The sequence below is a fragment of the Carcharhinus amblyrhynchos genome, chromosome 4 (assembly GCF_965287045.1).
Source record: "Carcharhinus amblyrhynchos chromosome 4, sCarAmb.v2.hapA, whole genome shotgun sequence".
Taxonomy (NCBI): Eukaryota; Metazoa; Chordata; class Chondrichthyes; order Carcharhiniformes; family Carcharhinidae; genus Carcharhinus; species Carcharhinus amblyrhynchos.
Genome location: NC_137327.1, coordinates 77,786,709 through 77,805,154, shown reverse-complemented (window position 1 = coordinate 77,805,154; position 18,446 = coordinate 77,786,709). Strand labels below are relative to the sequence as shown.

Genomic DNA, 18,446 nt, shown 5'->3' with positions numbered 1-18,446 from the left:
TGGGCTTGGTTTTTCTTTTTTCAAGAGCTCTCACAACTCGATAAAACACAAGTCTGTTGCCTCACAGCATTAGGATAGTTCCTTATCAATTCAATCATTCCTATCTCTTCCCCTCTAATACCTCCGCCTTCCCTGATTATTTTGCACTATTATCTGACTTAATTTAGTTGCTAACCTACACATTCAAATTACTCCAGCTAGGTTCTCAAGCTACTACAAGATACTTACCACTTCAGGATTACTCATTGAGATATGGTTTTAACTGAGTCCAGTGTTGCATCGTGGGCTGGGCTTTTCATCAATGAGGGTACATGTTTGTCCTGCAATGAGTACATTGAGGGCCTCCCCACTTGACCCCTAGCCCATTCCTGTCTATCGTAAGTTTCACCATTACCTTATCCCCTGGTGTAGGTAACTTAGGAGTGTCCTCCTCTGCTGGTTTTGTCCAGTTGCTGTGCTGCTGCAGGATAACCACCTGTCTTTTAAGAGAGTGTAACTAATTAATTAAATCTCTTGTGCATTGAAACACTGTGCTTTGGCTGATTTCAAGTTTTCCCCCACCCAATATCGCACCTTCTGGGAGGCGTATTGCTCTTCTGTCATCAGTTCAAAAGGGATTAACCATGTTCCTTGAGAAGGCAAAGCCTGCACCCAGTTGTGTTTCCTTCCTGTAAAATAGTATTGGCTGGACTTTTCTTCTGTTCCACCACTCCTTAACTCTGGGGGTGATATGGTGTGTGAAATATTTGCTTTATTCCCAATATTTTACAGGTTTCTCTTAAAACTTTCCCCATGAAATGGGTTTTCTCACCTGAATTTAGCTGAAACGGCATGCCCCACGTGGGTATTAACTTATTTACATATCAAAGCCACTGTTTTGACTGTAGCATCTCTGCATAGGAATGCCTTTATCCACTGAGTAAACTGATCAATAATTACCAGGTAACAGGTCTTCCCTTGCACTCTGGGTAAGAGCCCTGTAAAATCCCATGTCCTTTAGGCCATGGTTGATTCCCATCTTGACCTTGCAGGGACAACCTGGTTTCACTAGGGTGTGCACTGCAGACACCTTTGACAAGATGTGCTCACTGCCTGTGTGTGCTAATCCAAGATATGCCTCCAATAAGGTCTGTTGTATTACTTCTGGGGTTGTTCTGTTTTCCCTTCTCCATATGCTGTCTCGACCTCTCTATCCTCCATGTTGTTCCCATTTTTCTTCCTCTGATGCTTGTTCCTCTATCTGTTTCACATCAATGTAGGGTGGCCATTTCCAAATTTCCAAAAAGGAGGCCATTGCATACATAGTCATAGGTTAGCATATATATACAGTGCGTTTCAAAAAGTTTTTTTATAAAATTTAAACTGTATTGCAAAAACAACAAATGCAAACAGATGATCGCTTTAGTTACTTATTAAATAAAAATTCTAACATGATACTTCTTTTGCCTTTATAAATACAGCAAAATTCAAAATCCAGCAAAAACCAAACTTCTAGATGTTGGTGTTGAGACAGATTTCAGTGCCCTGAACCACACAAAGTTCTCATGAAGGTACAGCAAGCAATTAGGAAAGAAAACAGCTTGTAGACCTTTTTTGCAAGAAGATTGAAGGATAGAGAAGCTGGGTCCCATGATCAGGTATTGAGAGTGTTTGAACAAGGGACCCTTATACAGTGCTTTTGAGAGACTGCACCTGAATCACTGAGCAATTTTGGTACCTGTATTTAAGGACCGAGATCTTACATTTTTGGTGGCACAGAGAAGGTTCACTAGATTGGTGGCAGGATATGAGAGGGTTGTCCTATGATGTGGGATACTGGATAACTTGGGTCTGTATTCTCTGGAATTTAGAAGAATGAAGCAAACAGGGTTAAAAAGGGAAATGCACAGTAGAAATGGAGGGTTGAATTTAATGCCCCCTCCCATGGTGAGTTTGGTGGTGAGACATTTAATTGGGTGGTAAGGTGCCAGTTGGGGACCTTGTCATCTTCGTGCATTTCCCAATTAGTCTTGGGCAGGAAGGCTCATTGTGGAACTTTGTTTCCCGCTGTCAGTTGAGGCCATCAAAGGGTTTCATCCTACCCAGCGCTGAGCAGGAAACCTGCAATGCTCAGGAAACCTGAGCAAACCTTGTCAATGTTATGTGTGGGCTTTCCGAGACAGTCCTGCGTTTAAAAACACTCAGTTCCTGATAAAGGGATCCTGCACCAGGAAGGGGCTTCTGTTGAGAAACCCATCTCGCCCTTACCTCTGAAATCCCTTACCTCCCCCACTCCCTTCCCCCAACCCATGATCCCCCTCTCCTTATCACCTACCTGCAGCCTGGGTCTCATTGATGCTGGCAGTAGGTGGGATGCATTACCAGCAGCAGTCACCGGCTTCCCAGTGGTGCTGCCAAGCAAGGAAGAAGGCCAGCAGTCTTGGTGGGTGGGACATCCACCCCCCTGAGGTCTTTGATCCTGGGGAAGGCTGACTGCTGGTCTGTGACGTGCCTGAGTGGAACAAGATGCTTTTCCAAAAAGAGGTGACAGGAGACTCTTGTCAGTTGTCCAGCCAACTAGTGAGACCTCCAAAAAAGGAGGATAAATTAACGTCCAGCTCAAGGTGGTGCTGGACAGAGTGCTCAAAAACAGGACTGTCTGGCCTAAAGCTGGGCATCTGGCCTCCCTACATCAATGTCTGTGACTTCCCTGGCTTGTGCTGCTGCCACATTTGCTGTTTGGATTCCTTCCAAATTCTGTTCTAACAGGTTGTTAGGTACCTTATCTGTTCTACTATTTCCTTCTTAGGCCTGGGTGGAAATCCTCCGTATTTTTATTACTCCAGCTCCTGAGGGACTGTGAGCTGCCTGAAGTAAATTCCTGATTGGACATTCATGCTGGATATGTCCCCTGCTAGATGTTACAAACCCCCTTCTTCCCCAGACTGTCACGTAGTCATGGACTACGTGTATCAGCTGTCTATGAACACATTTACTCATTTTCCTTTATCCCATTCTAAAGCATTGGTCAAAGCTAACAACTCTGCTACTTGTGCTGAATTGCTTCCTGGACTTTGTTCTCCTGCTACCAGTGTTCCTTAGTCATCCCCCATGCAGGGTTGGCCATTGACATACTTCCTGGCTCCATCTACATACAAATTAATCACTTCCTCCCTGGTGAATGGTTCCTCTGCTAACCCTTCGCTCGGTCCTTCTGTCATTTCTGCTTTACATTCATGCTCTGTTAATCCTCCTGCAGGATTTTCTCTCACATATCTGCTGATCTCTACATGTTTGTCTCCTGGCAAAAGATTTACCTCCCACTTTGAACGTCTTCCATCAGAAACGCTTTCTAATCTCCCTGCTTCTAAAATCTGAACGATTGTGTGTGGGGCGTAGAGAATTATTTTTCCCATCAAGATAAGTTGCTTGGACACTCTCTCGGCCCAGGAGGCACATATTAAAGCCCTTACACATTGATGTATTCTCCTGGCCACTGAATCTACCTATTCACATGCTGCTGGGTTACTACTGCAGCTTGTGCTCTGTCGCTGTCCTGATATGTGAAATAGCTCGGTAAGATCTGGTAGGCTCAGGGCTTGGGCTCTTGCCATGGCTTGTTTTAAATTTGAAAAGGCTTGTGCTTCCGTCACTCCCCATACTACTTCCCCACTACTAGTTTTTTCTCCCTTAATCAGGTCCTGTAAAGGTTTGGCACGTAAAGCATAATCCTTCCCAAAATTCCTGCTACTTTTGAAAGGCTCCAATATTTGTCTTACCTCTTCCTGATGAGAAGTCTTTGAACTTAAAATACAACCTTCTTGTGGTCCTCTGGAACTCCTCTTTCCCTCCCCAACTTCTACAACATAGTAACATCTTTGAAACAGAAATCAAACCTTCCAGTTTGGTTCTGGGCAGTAACTTATTTTGGTTGCTCGTTTATTTTCTTAAATAACAACATCATTTGTGAAGAATTATCCCAAGCTCAGAAAACAGTGTTGTGAGCTTTCAACTGTCCATTAGTGTCTATTTTATCTTTTTTTTTTAAAAGCTTGTTCCTTCATCCATGGCTATCACCCAAACTGCGATTTCCTTTTAAATGTCTCTTTTTATTACCATTGTTGTTCTCTGCATTCACCAGATGAATCCCACCTTTAATCCTGTCCTACTCCATCTACTATCATCCCTTCCATGATGTCTCTTTTGTTATCCTGTTCATTTCCCACATCTCATCTGTACCTCGCTTACCTGTTCCTTTCTTTTAAGTGATCATTTATTCCACTGGATCATTTGTCTTACCTTTCTTATTACAATCTGCCAATCGTTAAACTCTCAGTCCCATTCTATCTTATGTAACCCTTCACTAAATGCCTGAATGCTCTCTCTCCCCTCTGCTATGTTTTGATTCAAGCGCGTGATTTTACTATTTAAAGGCTACCACAATATCTTAAAACACAAAGATTCATTTTGTTTGGGACAGAATGGGTTAACTCTCTACTCGTTTCAAAACGGGGCATAGTATATTTTCACAGCCCGACGTCATCATGTCAAAACCCCGTACTCCTGAATCAAATGTTAATTCCTATCTTTCCAATATTAAGATTATCCAAAACAAAATTAATCATGCTTTTAAATATCTCAATTCTCAAGCATACTTGCTAAAGACAATCACACTCTCTTCACCTTCTTACAACTTTTTGCACACAACATTTTGCGTTTTTAGACCAATGCAGACACAAAGAGCCCAAATCTCTGTTAAATTCTCATTTTTTTTTTAAAGAATGACCTTGACCATTGATCATCCCAAAAAATCAGGGGATTCAAGACTTTAATATCTTTCTTTGATTTTTAAATTGTCTGCATTAATCTTAATTCTGCTGTCACCTGCCATTCCCATGCATCCAAACGAGGGTGCCCTTGTTCTCACCCACAGCTTGTCTACCGCTCTCACTCTGCCCAAACCAGATTCCGTTCTGCTCTTATTTTTTAACACCTTCCTTCCCTCTGAGAATTTCTCACTATTAACTCTAGCTGTCTTTCCTCTGTCGTCTCCACAGGCTGCCAGATCGCAATCTGTTGCTCTGCTGTGCCCCGGCTGTGCCACGCAGTGTTAACCCCTCGAGTCTTGCTCTAAGCCCACTCGAAACCTTCCCAGTGGGCATTATCCAGTAAACGTTAATACAAATGAGTCAATAATCACCCTGTCATTAACTCCAGCCAATAACAATACACATCCTGACCTCATGTGATTTCATTTGTCATTAATTACGGACATTACTTCCCTTCTGTGGCGCAGCAATATGGGGCACTGAAACGGGGGGATGTTTTCCACTGAAATGAACCCACATGACTCTCGTCCAACCCTGAGAAATTCTTAGTCTGCTCGCCAGCTGTGTTATCGCTTGGAGTTGTGTAACCCTATTCATAAGGCTAGCATTGGTAGCCATCCTGTTCCTGACCAGTGCTGAAAGCATTACTGCTTTGTGGAACTATTGTCTCTTATCTCTCCCACTTGGGCCTGCTGCATTTTGTCACTGACTGAAGTTTCACATAATCCAATCAAAAGCAAAACACATCCATCTTATATATTCAAAATAATGTTTCAAATGAGAAATATTTGTTTATAATACAGAGCTGTCTTTTATGTCAACAGCTGGTTACGTTTCCATAGTCCAAAATCATTCACTCTAAAGTTAATGTTGTGTTGGTAAATTATGCTTGTGTGTTTGCTAGCCTAATTAGCCCCTCCTACATCGCCATTAATTGCTAATATTATTTGATACATTAGGAAAGATTGCACAATAACCAGTAGCCATTCAGATTGAAATATGTGCAGTGCACTTTTGATGATGAAGGCAAAACCATGTCAGCTCCCTTCACTGTCAAAGTGACTTCTAAACTGATGGTGAACTTCGCAGTAGTGACAGAAGCCACTTCTTTCCCAGGAGAAACCAATTTTAGGATAACAATGGAAATGCCTGAGAGTGGACATGTGCTGACAGATAAGAGAATGAGAAAGAGTGAAAAATACTTTCTTTTAGTTACATTGAGTATACATTGAGTCATCTAAACACTGTGAATACAATTTTTTCTAATGTTCATGCCTAGTTCAACTGAACTACTGAAGTTTAAAAAAAAAGGATGTGTTGCCATCAATGGCTGGACATTTTAAGGAGTTTTGAGTCAGCAGTTTACAATTCTTGCTGCAGGGTCCCTACATAACAGGAATGCAAAATTTGTATTTTGTTTATTCCTACTGTCTCCAGCTATGTTTTCTGGCTGTTTCATTCTCTCAGAATAATAAGCATTAGCAGTGCTGGAGGACCTGTGCCATCTAGTGGCATGAATGAATTATGTGGTTAGCAGCAAGAGAGGAATTTGCAGAGATGACTGAAGGCATGGTTGAAAAAGAAAGCTTTTTTGAGAAGGTGTATCATATTGGGAAGTGACTCAACAAGGACATTCCAGAATACAGGACCAAGATAGATGAAGACTCAGCTACTGAAATGAATGGAATTGAAGTGGGAAGGTAGCAATGTTTAAAGATTGAGGATGAGCACTGATACAGGATGCAGATGCAAAATTGTGCAAGGCTTCAGTGTAATCTGAGACTGAAGTTCAGGCTTTTGATGGGATTCATCTGCTGGTGAGTGAATGATAGTTGACAGGTGCAGGAATGATAGAAGAGTGGAATTTGGCAAGGGAAAAGAAACTGGGTTTATGTGGGATCAACCACGAGACACGAGGACTACGTGCATTAAAGAAGGCAGTCACAAATGTGGCATGTTGTAGGAAGCAATGGAAATGGGTTGTGATGCCTTGGTAAATCAGACCTTGAATGAAAGAGTCAACCTTTGAGAAGGGTTTCCTTTGCAAAGAATATTTATGGCTGGGCACTAGTTATTTTTTATGGGTAACAGAGTAGAATCCCTGTGTGCACTTGCACTTATTTTTTCAAAAATAATATAAGTATGAAATCAAAACAGTGCCAAAAGTACTCAACAGGTTAGGTGACACCCGTGGTGAGAATTAAAGTTTGATATTGATGTCCTTTCATCAGAACTGTTTTCATTATAATTTTCATCATAGAATGAAATTATAATATTATGTGATCCAGTAGTTAAGGTCGAGATATTGTCAAAATGTTACCGAACTAGTAATCTGGAGCCCGTCGGTTTAAATGTCATTGCAGCATCTTACAATTTGAATTAACCTTCAGTTAAAAAGCTGGAAATTAAAGAAAAGGCCAGAATTAATAACAGTGACTATGACACTGTTAGATTGTCATCAAAACCCCATTGGTTGATGAATGTCCTTTTGAAAAAGGAACCAGCTCTCTTTACCAAATCTGACTGATATGAGACTCCAGTCTGACACCAATGCCTTTCACTCTTAACTGCCCTTGGATGTGACCTAACAACACACTCAGCTGCATCAAAACGCAACAGAAAGCAGACAGGTAATCAAGAAAGCAGACGACATGCTTGCCTTCATTGGTCGGGGCATTGAGTATAACAATTGGCAGGTCATGCTGCAGCTGTACAGACTTTAGTCAGGCCTCATTTAGAATATTGTGTACAATTCCAGTTGGCACACTGCCAGAAGGATGTGGATGCTTTGGAGAGGGTACAGAAGAGGTTTACCAGATGTTGTCTGGTCTGGAGAGAATTAGCTGTGAGGACAGGTTGGAGAAACTGGTTCTCACTGGAGTGACGGAGTTGAGGGGTGACCAGATAGAGGTCTACAAGATTGAGTGGCTTGGACAAAGTGGATATCAGATGCTCTTTCCTAGGGTAGGAAAGTGAAGTACTAGGGGGTCATAAGTTTGAGGTGTGTGGGGAAAAATTTAGAGGAGATGTGTGAGGCAAGTTTTTTTTTATACAGAGGGTGTTGAATGTCTGGAATATGCTGCCTGGGGAGGTGGTGGGAGCAAGTACGATAGCGGTATTTAAGGGGCAACTAGGCGAATACATGAATAGGATGAGAATGGAAGGATACAGACTCTAAGTGCATACAGTTTTAATTTAGGCAAGCATCATGATCGGCGCAGGCTTGGAGGGCCTGTTCCTGTGCTGTAGTTTCTTTTTGTTCAGTTCCTTCTTGGAACAATTTGGGACGGGTGTTAAGCTGATGTGCCTTGCCAACCATGTCCATATTGCAAGAACAGGATTTAAGAGTGAAATGAAGTGAATCTCAGCACCCCTCCTCCTATACAGTTGTTCTGTTTTTGGTTGAGAGCAGCACAGGATGTGGCAATGATTTTAACCAACTGACTGATAATCTGCGAAGACCTGCTGTTGTGGCACATATTTGAAATCTGGACACAGAGACAGCACTGTAGAGCCAAACAGAACATGAGGTTTTACCAGATGCGTTCACAGATCACTCCAAGCGTGGCAAGAACATTATGGTAATGTTTTCTTTCTTCAATCTTCTCTGTTCCACAGAATGATCTCCTTGATGTAGTGGCAAGTATTCATTTGTCCAAAAAGACCGTCCAGCGAATTCGGATAAATTTTGTGTTTGCTTTAATATATAATATTGTTGGCATTCCCATTGCTGCTGGTAAGTGTCATCTGCATGTGTTCAGTTTTTTTTTTAAGTTTCCTGATTAAAGTGTGTACAAAATAAAAACAGGCAGAAATGTCCTGATTATACAATAAGACACACATTATTTAAGCCTTTTTGACTGAGAAGTGGAGGATGTACAAAGATTAAATACTTTTGTAACAAACTTTATTCCATGAATGAGTGGGCATTCAATAACTTGCTGGTTGCATGGGGAGATTTCTGTTTGTAAAGCTTGAATCATGCTGCGGTGGTTTGTCTAAAATTGTTGGCCCTGAAGCTCCACGTAGTGGCAATCAGCTGGAGTCCTGTGGGAGGTGGGGAGGGCCAGTACCATAGTTAACCAGGAGTTAGAAGTGATTTTAATTTTTCTAACTTTTCCTGAGTAACCATTTTGGTCAGACAACTATAACTATCCAAACTTTATGATTTGTATTTTACTTTTGGGTGGTTCTGATTGCCAGGCAATTGCCTGTTTTCACAGTAACTTCTTTACAGTGTGAATTTAAGCCTACTTATGACTAATAAATAAACTTCAGTGGGAAGATTGAACTTGCTGGGCACTCCGGAGGTTATTACGAGCCAACTGTTTCAGGGTTACTTCCCCTATATCATTCCTTTATAACTATTCACTCTGATCCTGAAGATTAATTAATTACTTTGGCACGTGAATTGCCCCCCTCACCGCCTCTTTGTATCGCAGCAACTTTATCTTATCTGCAACCTTCAGCCTGATCAAGGCATCCTGTAGCTTCGGCAAAGCTTCTGGCCTTTCAAATTCATGATTTAATGACATAATCCAGCATCTTATTTGTCCTGTTTCGACAAGTCAACTAACACTATCTCTGTTTTCTTTGGCAAGCACTACCTGACTATGGAGTGACAATTTAACAATTGCAGACTGATTGCACACTTCAACATTCAACACCTGAATAAAACCGTTACATTTAGTAATCACTACTGAATATCTCATATTTTTCGTGCTAATTTTTCCTCCTTTTGTTCTTTGTGTGGACCACAACTTTAAGCTGGCCACTGTCAACAATGGATTTAAAAAAAAAGTACATATGGAGATATGCCTGGCCCAAATGAATACTTCCCTAGGCACTTAGAATCAGCAAAGTATTCTTAGTATTCACACATGATGTACTACATAGATCCCTATAATTTGAACCATTATATTTGTGTGAAAAGGTAAAAAGCTTGTAAAGTTCACTTGTTGAGTTATGTATTTCAGTACAAATATGAAAGTAGATGAATTCTACGCTTTCTCTGATGGAGGCTACATTCTTTGCTTTTCAGGTGTCTTCCTACCTGTTGGATTGATATTACAACCATGGATGGGATCTGCTGCAATGGCAGCGTCATCTGTTTCTGTGGTGCTTTCTTCTCTATTATTAAAGCTGTAAGTCTTTGCTTCTTTAATCAAATATTCTAGTGGATAATTGGTCTGAGGGCTACTGACATGGGGAGAGGTAGAAATTAACCAAGTAACTCCAATAACACCTATTGAGCAATGAGTAGGTGTTGAATACGGGCAACCTCGAAGTGTCATTTGAAGAGTGATGAGTAGAATGGTGGCTAGTAGACTGCATCCATGCACAGTAAGTGCATACTTGAGGGAAGCTTCAGAAGAAATGTTGATGCATTTCATTGTTGAATTCTGTTGTTTACATAATTTTCCTAATTATATTTATTTCCTTCAAGCTATTGTTTATGTCACCCACTTTTATAGCATTGTAATCTCTTCTTTTTTCTTTTCAGTTACAAGAAACCTGATCCTGCCAGGTTAGAGAACAGAGCTAGGAATCGCATGAAGCAGAGGTCTCTGTCAGACATCAGTGTGCATATTGGTATGGGTGAGGCTAGGCGGGAGTCGCCAAAGCTAAGCCTGTTGGACCGAATAGTATACTACAGCCGAGCCTCCATTAATTCCCTCAGGTCTGAAAGGCGCTCTGTGACCAATATCCCTCTACATGATCCGGACAAAAATAATCTCCTTTTGGGGAGAGATGAGGATGATGTAGTTTGAGCAAAGCCCTGGTTGAATGCAGGAGATTTGCAAGATCTGTTCTCCTGACTACAGTGTCTTCTCAGCCTCTATATCTCACATGTATAGGAGTCTCATGGAGAAGCAGAGGATGGGGCAGATGTGTGTTTTGTTATGAGCTAGTATACTTGATACACTACTATATAATTGTAAGTTATCACTTGTTATCAAGCTTTTTGTTTTAACCTTTTCTGCTTTTCAGACTCCTGGCAATCTCACTTTCTGCACCCAGGAGGGAAAGGATATTTCAACTAACAGTCTCCTGATTTTTCAACTGTGCATGAATTATGAATCCCTATCCTCCATGATCAAACGGCAGGAATTCTGATGGGCATGTTGAATATCGGTTTTTCTTGCTCTCATACAGAACTCCATCTCCATCTAGAAGCCCAACTAGGAAACCTTTAACTTGCGCCATTGAGGGCAGGCGGGTTTTGAAATAGTGCCTATGGCACCCTATCTTATCTAGTAAGGACCAAATTCATCCTTTTGAGCTGATTCCTAACTGTTCCAAATTTCCATGTCCCTATATTTTTCTATTAATGAAAGGGTAATGCAATATGTAGGACAAGCCAAAGCGACCTCAGAAATCCCAGATTCTGTAATAATGGCTGAATCTGATAAACGGGTAATGTGTTGTGATTAACCAAACGTAGCAGACGTACAACATGATGGAGATGCTATTTCAACAGAAGCTGAGCAGTGAGTTCTGTTTGTTCTGGCAAGATCATACTCTTGCTGTGATCTCAAATGGTATCTTGCTATTGAGGTTCCAGATTGAAAATTATTCTAAATGCTGGATCCATTTTCCAAACTGTTATGCAAAAGAAACTTTACTGAACAACTTTAAAAATGCTGGTTAGCATTTGTCATTGTATCTTACTTGGAGCTGTGTACAGCTTTATCATTTGTGTCTAAATGAAGGCTGAGTATAATTGTTACTAAACGGAGCAGCTGTTCTTCTACAGCATCGTCCTTCTGCCCCACACCTCACTCCCTTCTGAATTTTTTTTTAAAACTTTCTTATTGATGCCTGGAATATTTTTTAAATGAGGAATCAGTCTATCCATGTTGGATGGATTCTTACAGAAAAGATTAATTCTACAATAGTTTTTAGCAACTGCTATTAACAGGATTGGATTTGTTGCTCTGCCCTTCCCAGCTGCTTCCTGAAACAGACAGAGTAGAAATGACAGTTTAATTTTAGAGAAAAATCCAAAATTTGGAAGGATATTTGTCACTAGGGAAATGAGTTGTGATTTTTTTTAACATCACTTGTTTTGTATATGCTTAGTGCTGTAACTGTATCATGGATTATAGGTGTAATGTTAAAGTGTCTGTTGTATCACAATGAAGTACTTTGTTTCTAGTTTTGCAGAAAAATGAAAAACTTAAGTTTCTTCCCAAGGGAATGAACTACTTCAGCAAATCAATAAGACTGTAAAGTTAAAAATCTTTAAGTTAAATGCAATTGTAAAATGAATGTGTCTCCGTGTTTAAAAATCAGGTCACTCCAGTTTTGTATAATAAACTGTGAGAGATGGTAGAACTTCTAGAAAACACCATTCAATCTGCATGAGTTTTATGCTAGCTAGCTTGCAGGATCAAACCGCCATTGAACCTTTCATCTCATTGGTGCTTTGGTCTCATGACAACGCTTGTAGGCCTTGAAGCAATGGAAAGATGCAACCTGTGCACTAGGTTCTATGATAATAGTTATTAATAATTGTTATTTCCCCCTGGTTTTTTTTAACCTGCTGTGACTTGATCTGTCATTATACAAATGCTAGGTGTCAGTTACAAATAACACATCCACTTTGTTTATCCTCACAATTTATTCAATTCATGGACTGCTGAGATATACAATTGCTTCACTTTGAGTTTTGTTCGTTGATTTTCTTCTATCATATCAAGTGCTTTTTTTTCCCTCGCTACTATACCATGCATACATTGATCTTTGGACACCCTTCTACCTAATAATCATTTCAAGTCGTAATGTTCAACCAATCTTCAGTTATCCTATCGTCGTGAAGAGTAAACAGATTTTTTTCCCACTATCTCTTGTTTTCTAAGGGTGCTGACTTTAATATTGGGATATTTGCTGCTCTTTGGTACCTGACTTGTGTGTGTACTCCTACAATGTGAACCTAAACATTATGTGCCAGGGCCATATCAGTTGAGCCCTGTCCTACCAAGGTACAACTTCTACATACACATTTTGCAGCAAGGACCATGAGATAATGTTAAGGAAAAGCAATCATTACTGACCTTCTGACTTATGTCCTGTGCTCAAGCCAGAAGCGTTTAGACTATTTCTACATAACTCTAAATAACATGATCTAATTCATCACAGACCAAGATTGAACCCAAAATCCAATTGATCTCTCAAACTCAAACTGGATATTAAATGAGTCCACTGAGTTACCAGTGCAGAAATGTTGATACTAAACTGCAAGAAATTATGAACTTCTGCAAATTATGCAAATGCTGCACTACTGTCCCAAAAGAACCACCAGATATTCAGTAAGGTGCAGACGATAATGATCTTGTTTTTTTTAAAACCTTCATACAATGACATTGTGACATTTAATAATTCTATCGGAGTATATGGTAACTTGTAACTGATATTAAAGGAATAGTAGTTAATTATTTTTCTAGTAGAATGCAGAAATATATATATTTAAATCCACAATTTTATTAATGTTACAAATCAATTCTAGTCATTTAATATGTTAGCATCACATCTGCGACTATAGGTGCAATGATAATTGCATTGCTAAAGTCAAAAAGAATGGATATTTTCTATTTAAAATGGTGATAGATGCTTTGCTTAAGGGGTTCCCACTTTTTTTCATTCTCTCATAACTGTGAGATCATTAGGTAAAAGGGAGAGATTCAAGAAAGGAGAATGTAAATCCCCAACTAAGAAACAGATTAAAATGTATTTATAAAATAATGGTAAATGAGATCAGTGGTTTTAAACTTGTGTAATCTCATTTTTAATGTATGAAATTATTGAAATTAAATTAGAAAATTGCAAAGTTGGAATGTTGGTGCTGATTTTGGTATTCCTCTCAGTAAGAAATGCTTTGGTTAAAATTAGAGGAGCTCTGTTGCTTTGGTTTTCTGTTTTAATGCCGGAATCATCAATGATGTATCCAAGATAGCAATGCAGCAGATAGTTTTCAATTGAGGATCTGCTATATTAACACTATTCTTGTCCTACTGTTGACTCAATGTTTATATATTTATTTGCTTTTATCTTTTTAAGCAGCTGGAACTGAAACCTCGAATTGGTTTCTTACCTCTTACTGGAACATTAGGTTATTTACCATTGGTACTTAAATATATCAAAGACAGTATAAAATGATTATGTCTGCTCTGTTGTAGTATAAATGGAATACCTTGCCAAAGAGCCTTACCTCCAGTCTGCTCACAGGAGCTTGGAAGGTTTTATTTATTAATCTAGTAGGAAAACATTCACAGCTACATCAATTTCCAGTCTCTTGCACTTTGTATCCATGGTCTCAGACACAAGCTACGAGCGGATGTGGAAGGTCATGTTGCCAAACTTATTATGTGTATCTCAGAAAATAATTACTGTCCCTGATCACAACCTTCAACTGTCTCTTAAATGACTGAAACAATTTTTTTTTCCCCAGGATTCTACCCAAAAGAGCTTTTAGTGCATTCATATTGTCAATGAAGAAGGACTCCCTGATATTGGTTCTAAATTCTCCCCCTGCCATTTGTTTGAATTTATAGCTCTTTCTTCTTTTAAGACATACCTCAATGTATGTTCTGGGCTTCTTTTCTAAGGCATTTACTTATTCTTCTGCAGCGTTGTCTCTCAAGGCTGAAGAGGGCATCTCCCTCAAAATAGTGTTTGTGTACATATCAATGTATAAAGGAATCTTTAAGTTGCTTACTTGCAGGAATCAATTTTGAGCCAATGTATGTCTTTTGGACAAGTTTAACTGATTTTTGTTTAATTTGACACTTTATATAGTTCAAAATAAACCCTTCACACTCCCCATCAAGTTTTAGGGTGAAGTTTACACATATGTGAATGCAACAGAACTGATTCCAAATACTTCATTTTTCCCAACACTAATTTTTTTGTTGAGCGTGTTCTTTCGACATATTGTAAAATAAACTCAAATGTTCTCCCACTGATCTGAGAATGAATGAATAAAATAATGAATTAAAATGGGAACGAATAATCTCAAACAAATCATTTAAGCATTGAATTGTCCTATTTCTGAGTAGCTTAAGTTGTAACATTCTTGTCCTAAAGTGAGTTTTATAAGCATCTAATAATTATGCAATTAAATTATTATTACTGTTGAATTTATTTATGTATTAAATAATAAAGCTTCTGTTATCTCTGGGGGGAGAATATGTGCCTTAAATATAAGGTATGCTTTGAGTGTTTTTTTTAAATAGACTTAAGGGATGTACTTCAAGAAAAATGTTCATCGTTTCATCTGGTTGTACCCCATTTTCAGCCCTGACGTTTTGAAATCTGAACTTCAAGCAGTCAGACTATTCCATTCTGAACTTGTACAGCAATGAGAAAATGTGTTTGTTCTGGTAAAATTGATAAAAGCATTGGATGGTTTTGCCCATAAATGTGGTGGGTAACCACTTGAACAATTCTACAATTAAAAATGCCTTGTTTTGCCTTTGAGACACTGATTGTGACGCATTTATTGATATTTTATATTCTATTTTGGAGTTGTTGCAAAGTTGATTTTGTGAAGAATGTAAGGAAAATGCTCGAGGGACAAAACATTGTGTGACCCCTTTAAAAGCTGGTTTTGGTTTCAGTGCTTGGAGGTTTAAAATGCAAAATACATATAGAGTCCCAGACTGAATCCAAGGCCAGACAATAGGGTTGCCTTTGTAACGGGCTTCAGACATTTGAATGTTTGGATTTTGCCCAATCAATTTAAAGCAAGCATTCAGCTACAAAGAACTGAATTTGATGATGCTGAAAAAAATCAGATCAACCTTACTAAATGGAAGTTGATAGGTCATCTCAGGTCTAAAGGAGAGTGCAAGAGGAAAACAGGAGTTAGTATCTGCCACCTCTCAAGTCGAGAGAGAGTGCAGTTCTCCACCCTGCGGGGTGACCAGGATCGGGGATGTGATGGATGGCGGAGGAGCGGGCTGGATGAACCCTCGTGTGCTGGCTGAGCGCGTGGGGGTGTCCATCCGGCATGTGGCCAAAGCCACACAAGACCTTAGGACGGTCGTGCTTGGCTCCGAAAGTGCACGCGGCTCAGGCGTGCGGTGGGATCCTGTCTGAGCGTTCCCCTGTTCGGATGGAATTCCACATTGGCCCGAAGCCCAGACCCCCCTCCCTGGGCCAGGTGTCTCACAGCATGAGCCGTCTTGTGGAAATGTCCTCCGTGCCTTTTTCCAGCACGCGGAGGTGTTTCCTGTACAGGCTGCTGCTGCACACGTTCCACTACTGTGTCCTCGCCTGTTGCCCAGATACACCTTGGCGGGCCTTGTTGCCGCCGGGCGGTGGAGGTCCCCAATGGAGGTCACTCTACAGAGGGATCTCCCCCAATTACATTGGGGACCTGGGGTGGAGGCTGCTGCACGCAGCAGTGCCGCACGATCATAGAATTCATTGGTTCATGGGCTCCCGCGACTGCCCTTTCTGTGGCCTCGTGGGGTCCATGGACCACGTCTATGTTTCATGTTATAGATTGCACACCCTTTTTGATTTTCTCAAATACCTTTTATTGATGTTTTGTTTGCACTTCAGTCCCATGCTCCTGATCTACGGACACCTGGTGTGGAGAGGGGAGGGGAGGGATGCCGGTCTCCTTGTGAACCTGCTCCTGGGCCTGGCGAGACGCACCATCAATAGGTCCAGGCAGCGGGCGATTGGGGGGGCTGTCTATCTTGACTGTCTGCCCCTCTACCGCAGCTACGTTCACAGCCAGGTGTCCCTGAAGAGGGAGCATGCGGTGTCCGCGGGCACAGTTGATGCCTTCCATGCCCGCTGGGCACTGCAGGGGCTGAGGTGCGTTATAGACACCGACAATCGCATTTTGATTTGATGTGTCTTAAGTTTCCTTTGTACTTTTTGTTCAGGCTATTCCCCTTCCTTTTGGGGAGCTGCCCCTTTTACTTTGTCCTAATGTAATTTGAGTTTGTTTACTTGGTTTGACCTAAAAGAGGCTCCACCTTGCCAGGTGTATATATCTCTTAAGAGAATGCTCTATCTAACCAGTGAAAGGTACCAAAATCTAAAAGAATTTGTACACAGGGAATCCACAGAAGAACTCAAAGTTTCTGAAAGCCACAAAATCCGGTTGTATTTTTTGAGTGACGGAATTGTTATATTTTTGGTTAATGAATGAGTATTGCATTTATTTGAACAGCATTCCAGTAAAAATCTTATTTGATATGTTACTTGTTTAGTTAAAATTCCCTGTTAGTTAAATTGTTAAATGTTCATTTTAAAGTGAGTGTCAGGTATTTTTATTAGTTACCCACTAAACATTACTGAAGAACAGTTAAACTTCCCACACACTTTGCAAAGGTGAGGCATTCATCTGGGGGATTTGGTGTTTGACCTTAAAGGGGAAATACCTCTGCATCATAACAGAGTAAGTTGAGCTAATTTTGTTTGTAAACTAGCTGCTGCAGTAGTAGCTGAAGCTTATGTAAGAGTCAAGAAATTATGGACAACATGTTTCACGAGTGGAAAAATAGCCATTTCAACACTTCTTGAACAGCACTTTACAAACCCATGACCACTATCACCTAGAAAGACAAGGACAGTAGACACAAAGGAACACTATCCCTTGGTAGTTCCCCTCCAAGCCATTCACCATCCTGACTTGGAAATATATTGCCGTTCCTTCACTGTTGCTGAGTCAAAATCCTGGAACTCCTCCCTTAAGGTACTGTGGGTGTACCTATACCACACGGGCTGTAGCAGTTCAAGAAGGCAGCTCACCAACAATTAGGGATGGGCAGCAAATGCTGGCCTAATCAGCGATGCCATTGCATTTATGAGTTTTTAAGAATCACTTAAACATGCAGTTTTCAAGTCACTGTTAGTGCAGTTGGTGAGCACTTTATTGAACTGGGTTGCAATGCAATTTTTTGTATAGATTGTCAACATATTGGATAGAACTCTCCCATGGCTCCACTGGTAGGTTAAATGGCGGGCAGGGGTGGTGGAGAATTTGGTGGGAATCCAAAAATCACTTTTATACCAGTGCAAATTTTCTGTGGGATCTTCTGCTAGTGCCTGCCATGGTGGAGCAGGAAACCTGCTGAAGCCAGCATGAAACTGATAGGATGCAGGCAAAGGCCTGACCAGGATCTTCCAACATGCCCGATCCTCCACAGCACCTGTGGGAAAACACACTGGTTCATAATGTACCTGGAAGAATGTGGAAACGTGAAATCAGGACTTAACCTGAGCAATGCATGGGGCTAAGTCTGGAGTTCAGGATGATGGCCATCTGCACCCCAGAGCATCACAGAAATGTGGGGGGGGACCATCCACAGGTGAAACTAATATCCAGCCCCTCAGTTCCTGGAGAATCACCCTGCCACAGAATTTGGCATAAAACACCCGCATTCATAATTAGTGAAGTTGGGGACCAGAAGATATGCTGTGGTTTCCTGCTGATCTTCATGGCGGAAAACACCCCTCAGTCCTGCCCCTGCATGGGACTTAATCCCAGATGGGAGAATTCCATCCTTTTGAATTTGCAAGAAGCATAACCAGTTTAGCAATGTGCAGGATAGTGGGTGGCACCAATGGATTGATGCATCAACTTTCAGAATAGGAGTGAGAAATACAAGGAAAATA

The 18,446-nt window shown here is 40.7% G+C and overlaps 1 protein-coding gene across 1 annotated transcript in view; it reads left to right on the top strand.

Moving 5' to 3' along the window:
• The window catches only part of LOC145342132 (copper-transporting ATPase 1-like), an 82,692-nt gene extending 67,405 nt beyond the window's left edge, over positions 1-15,287 (top strand). The window contains exons 21-23 of the mRNA XM_080187386.1: positions 8,427-8,544; positions 9,850-9,952; positions 10,312-15,287. Of these exons, the coding sequence (XP_080043512.1) occupies positions 8,427-8,544; positions 9,850-9,952; positions 10,312-10,579 (489 nt within the window). The 3' untranslated portion in view covers positions 10,580-15,287. The remainder of the gene's footprint in view (positions 1-8,426; positions 8,545-9,849; positions 9,953-10,311) is intronic.
• The last annotated feature ends 3,159 nt before the right edge of the window (positions 15,288-18,446 follow it).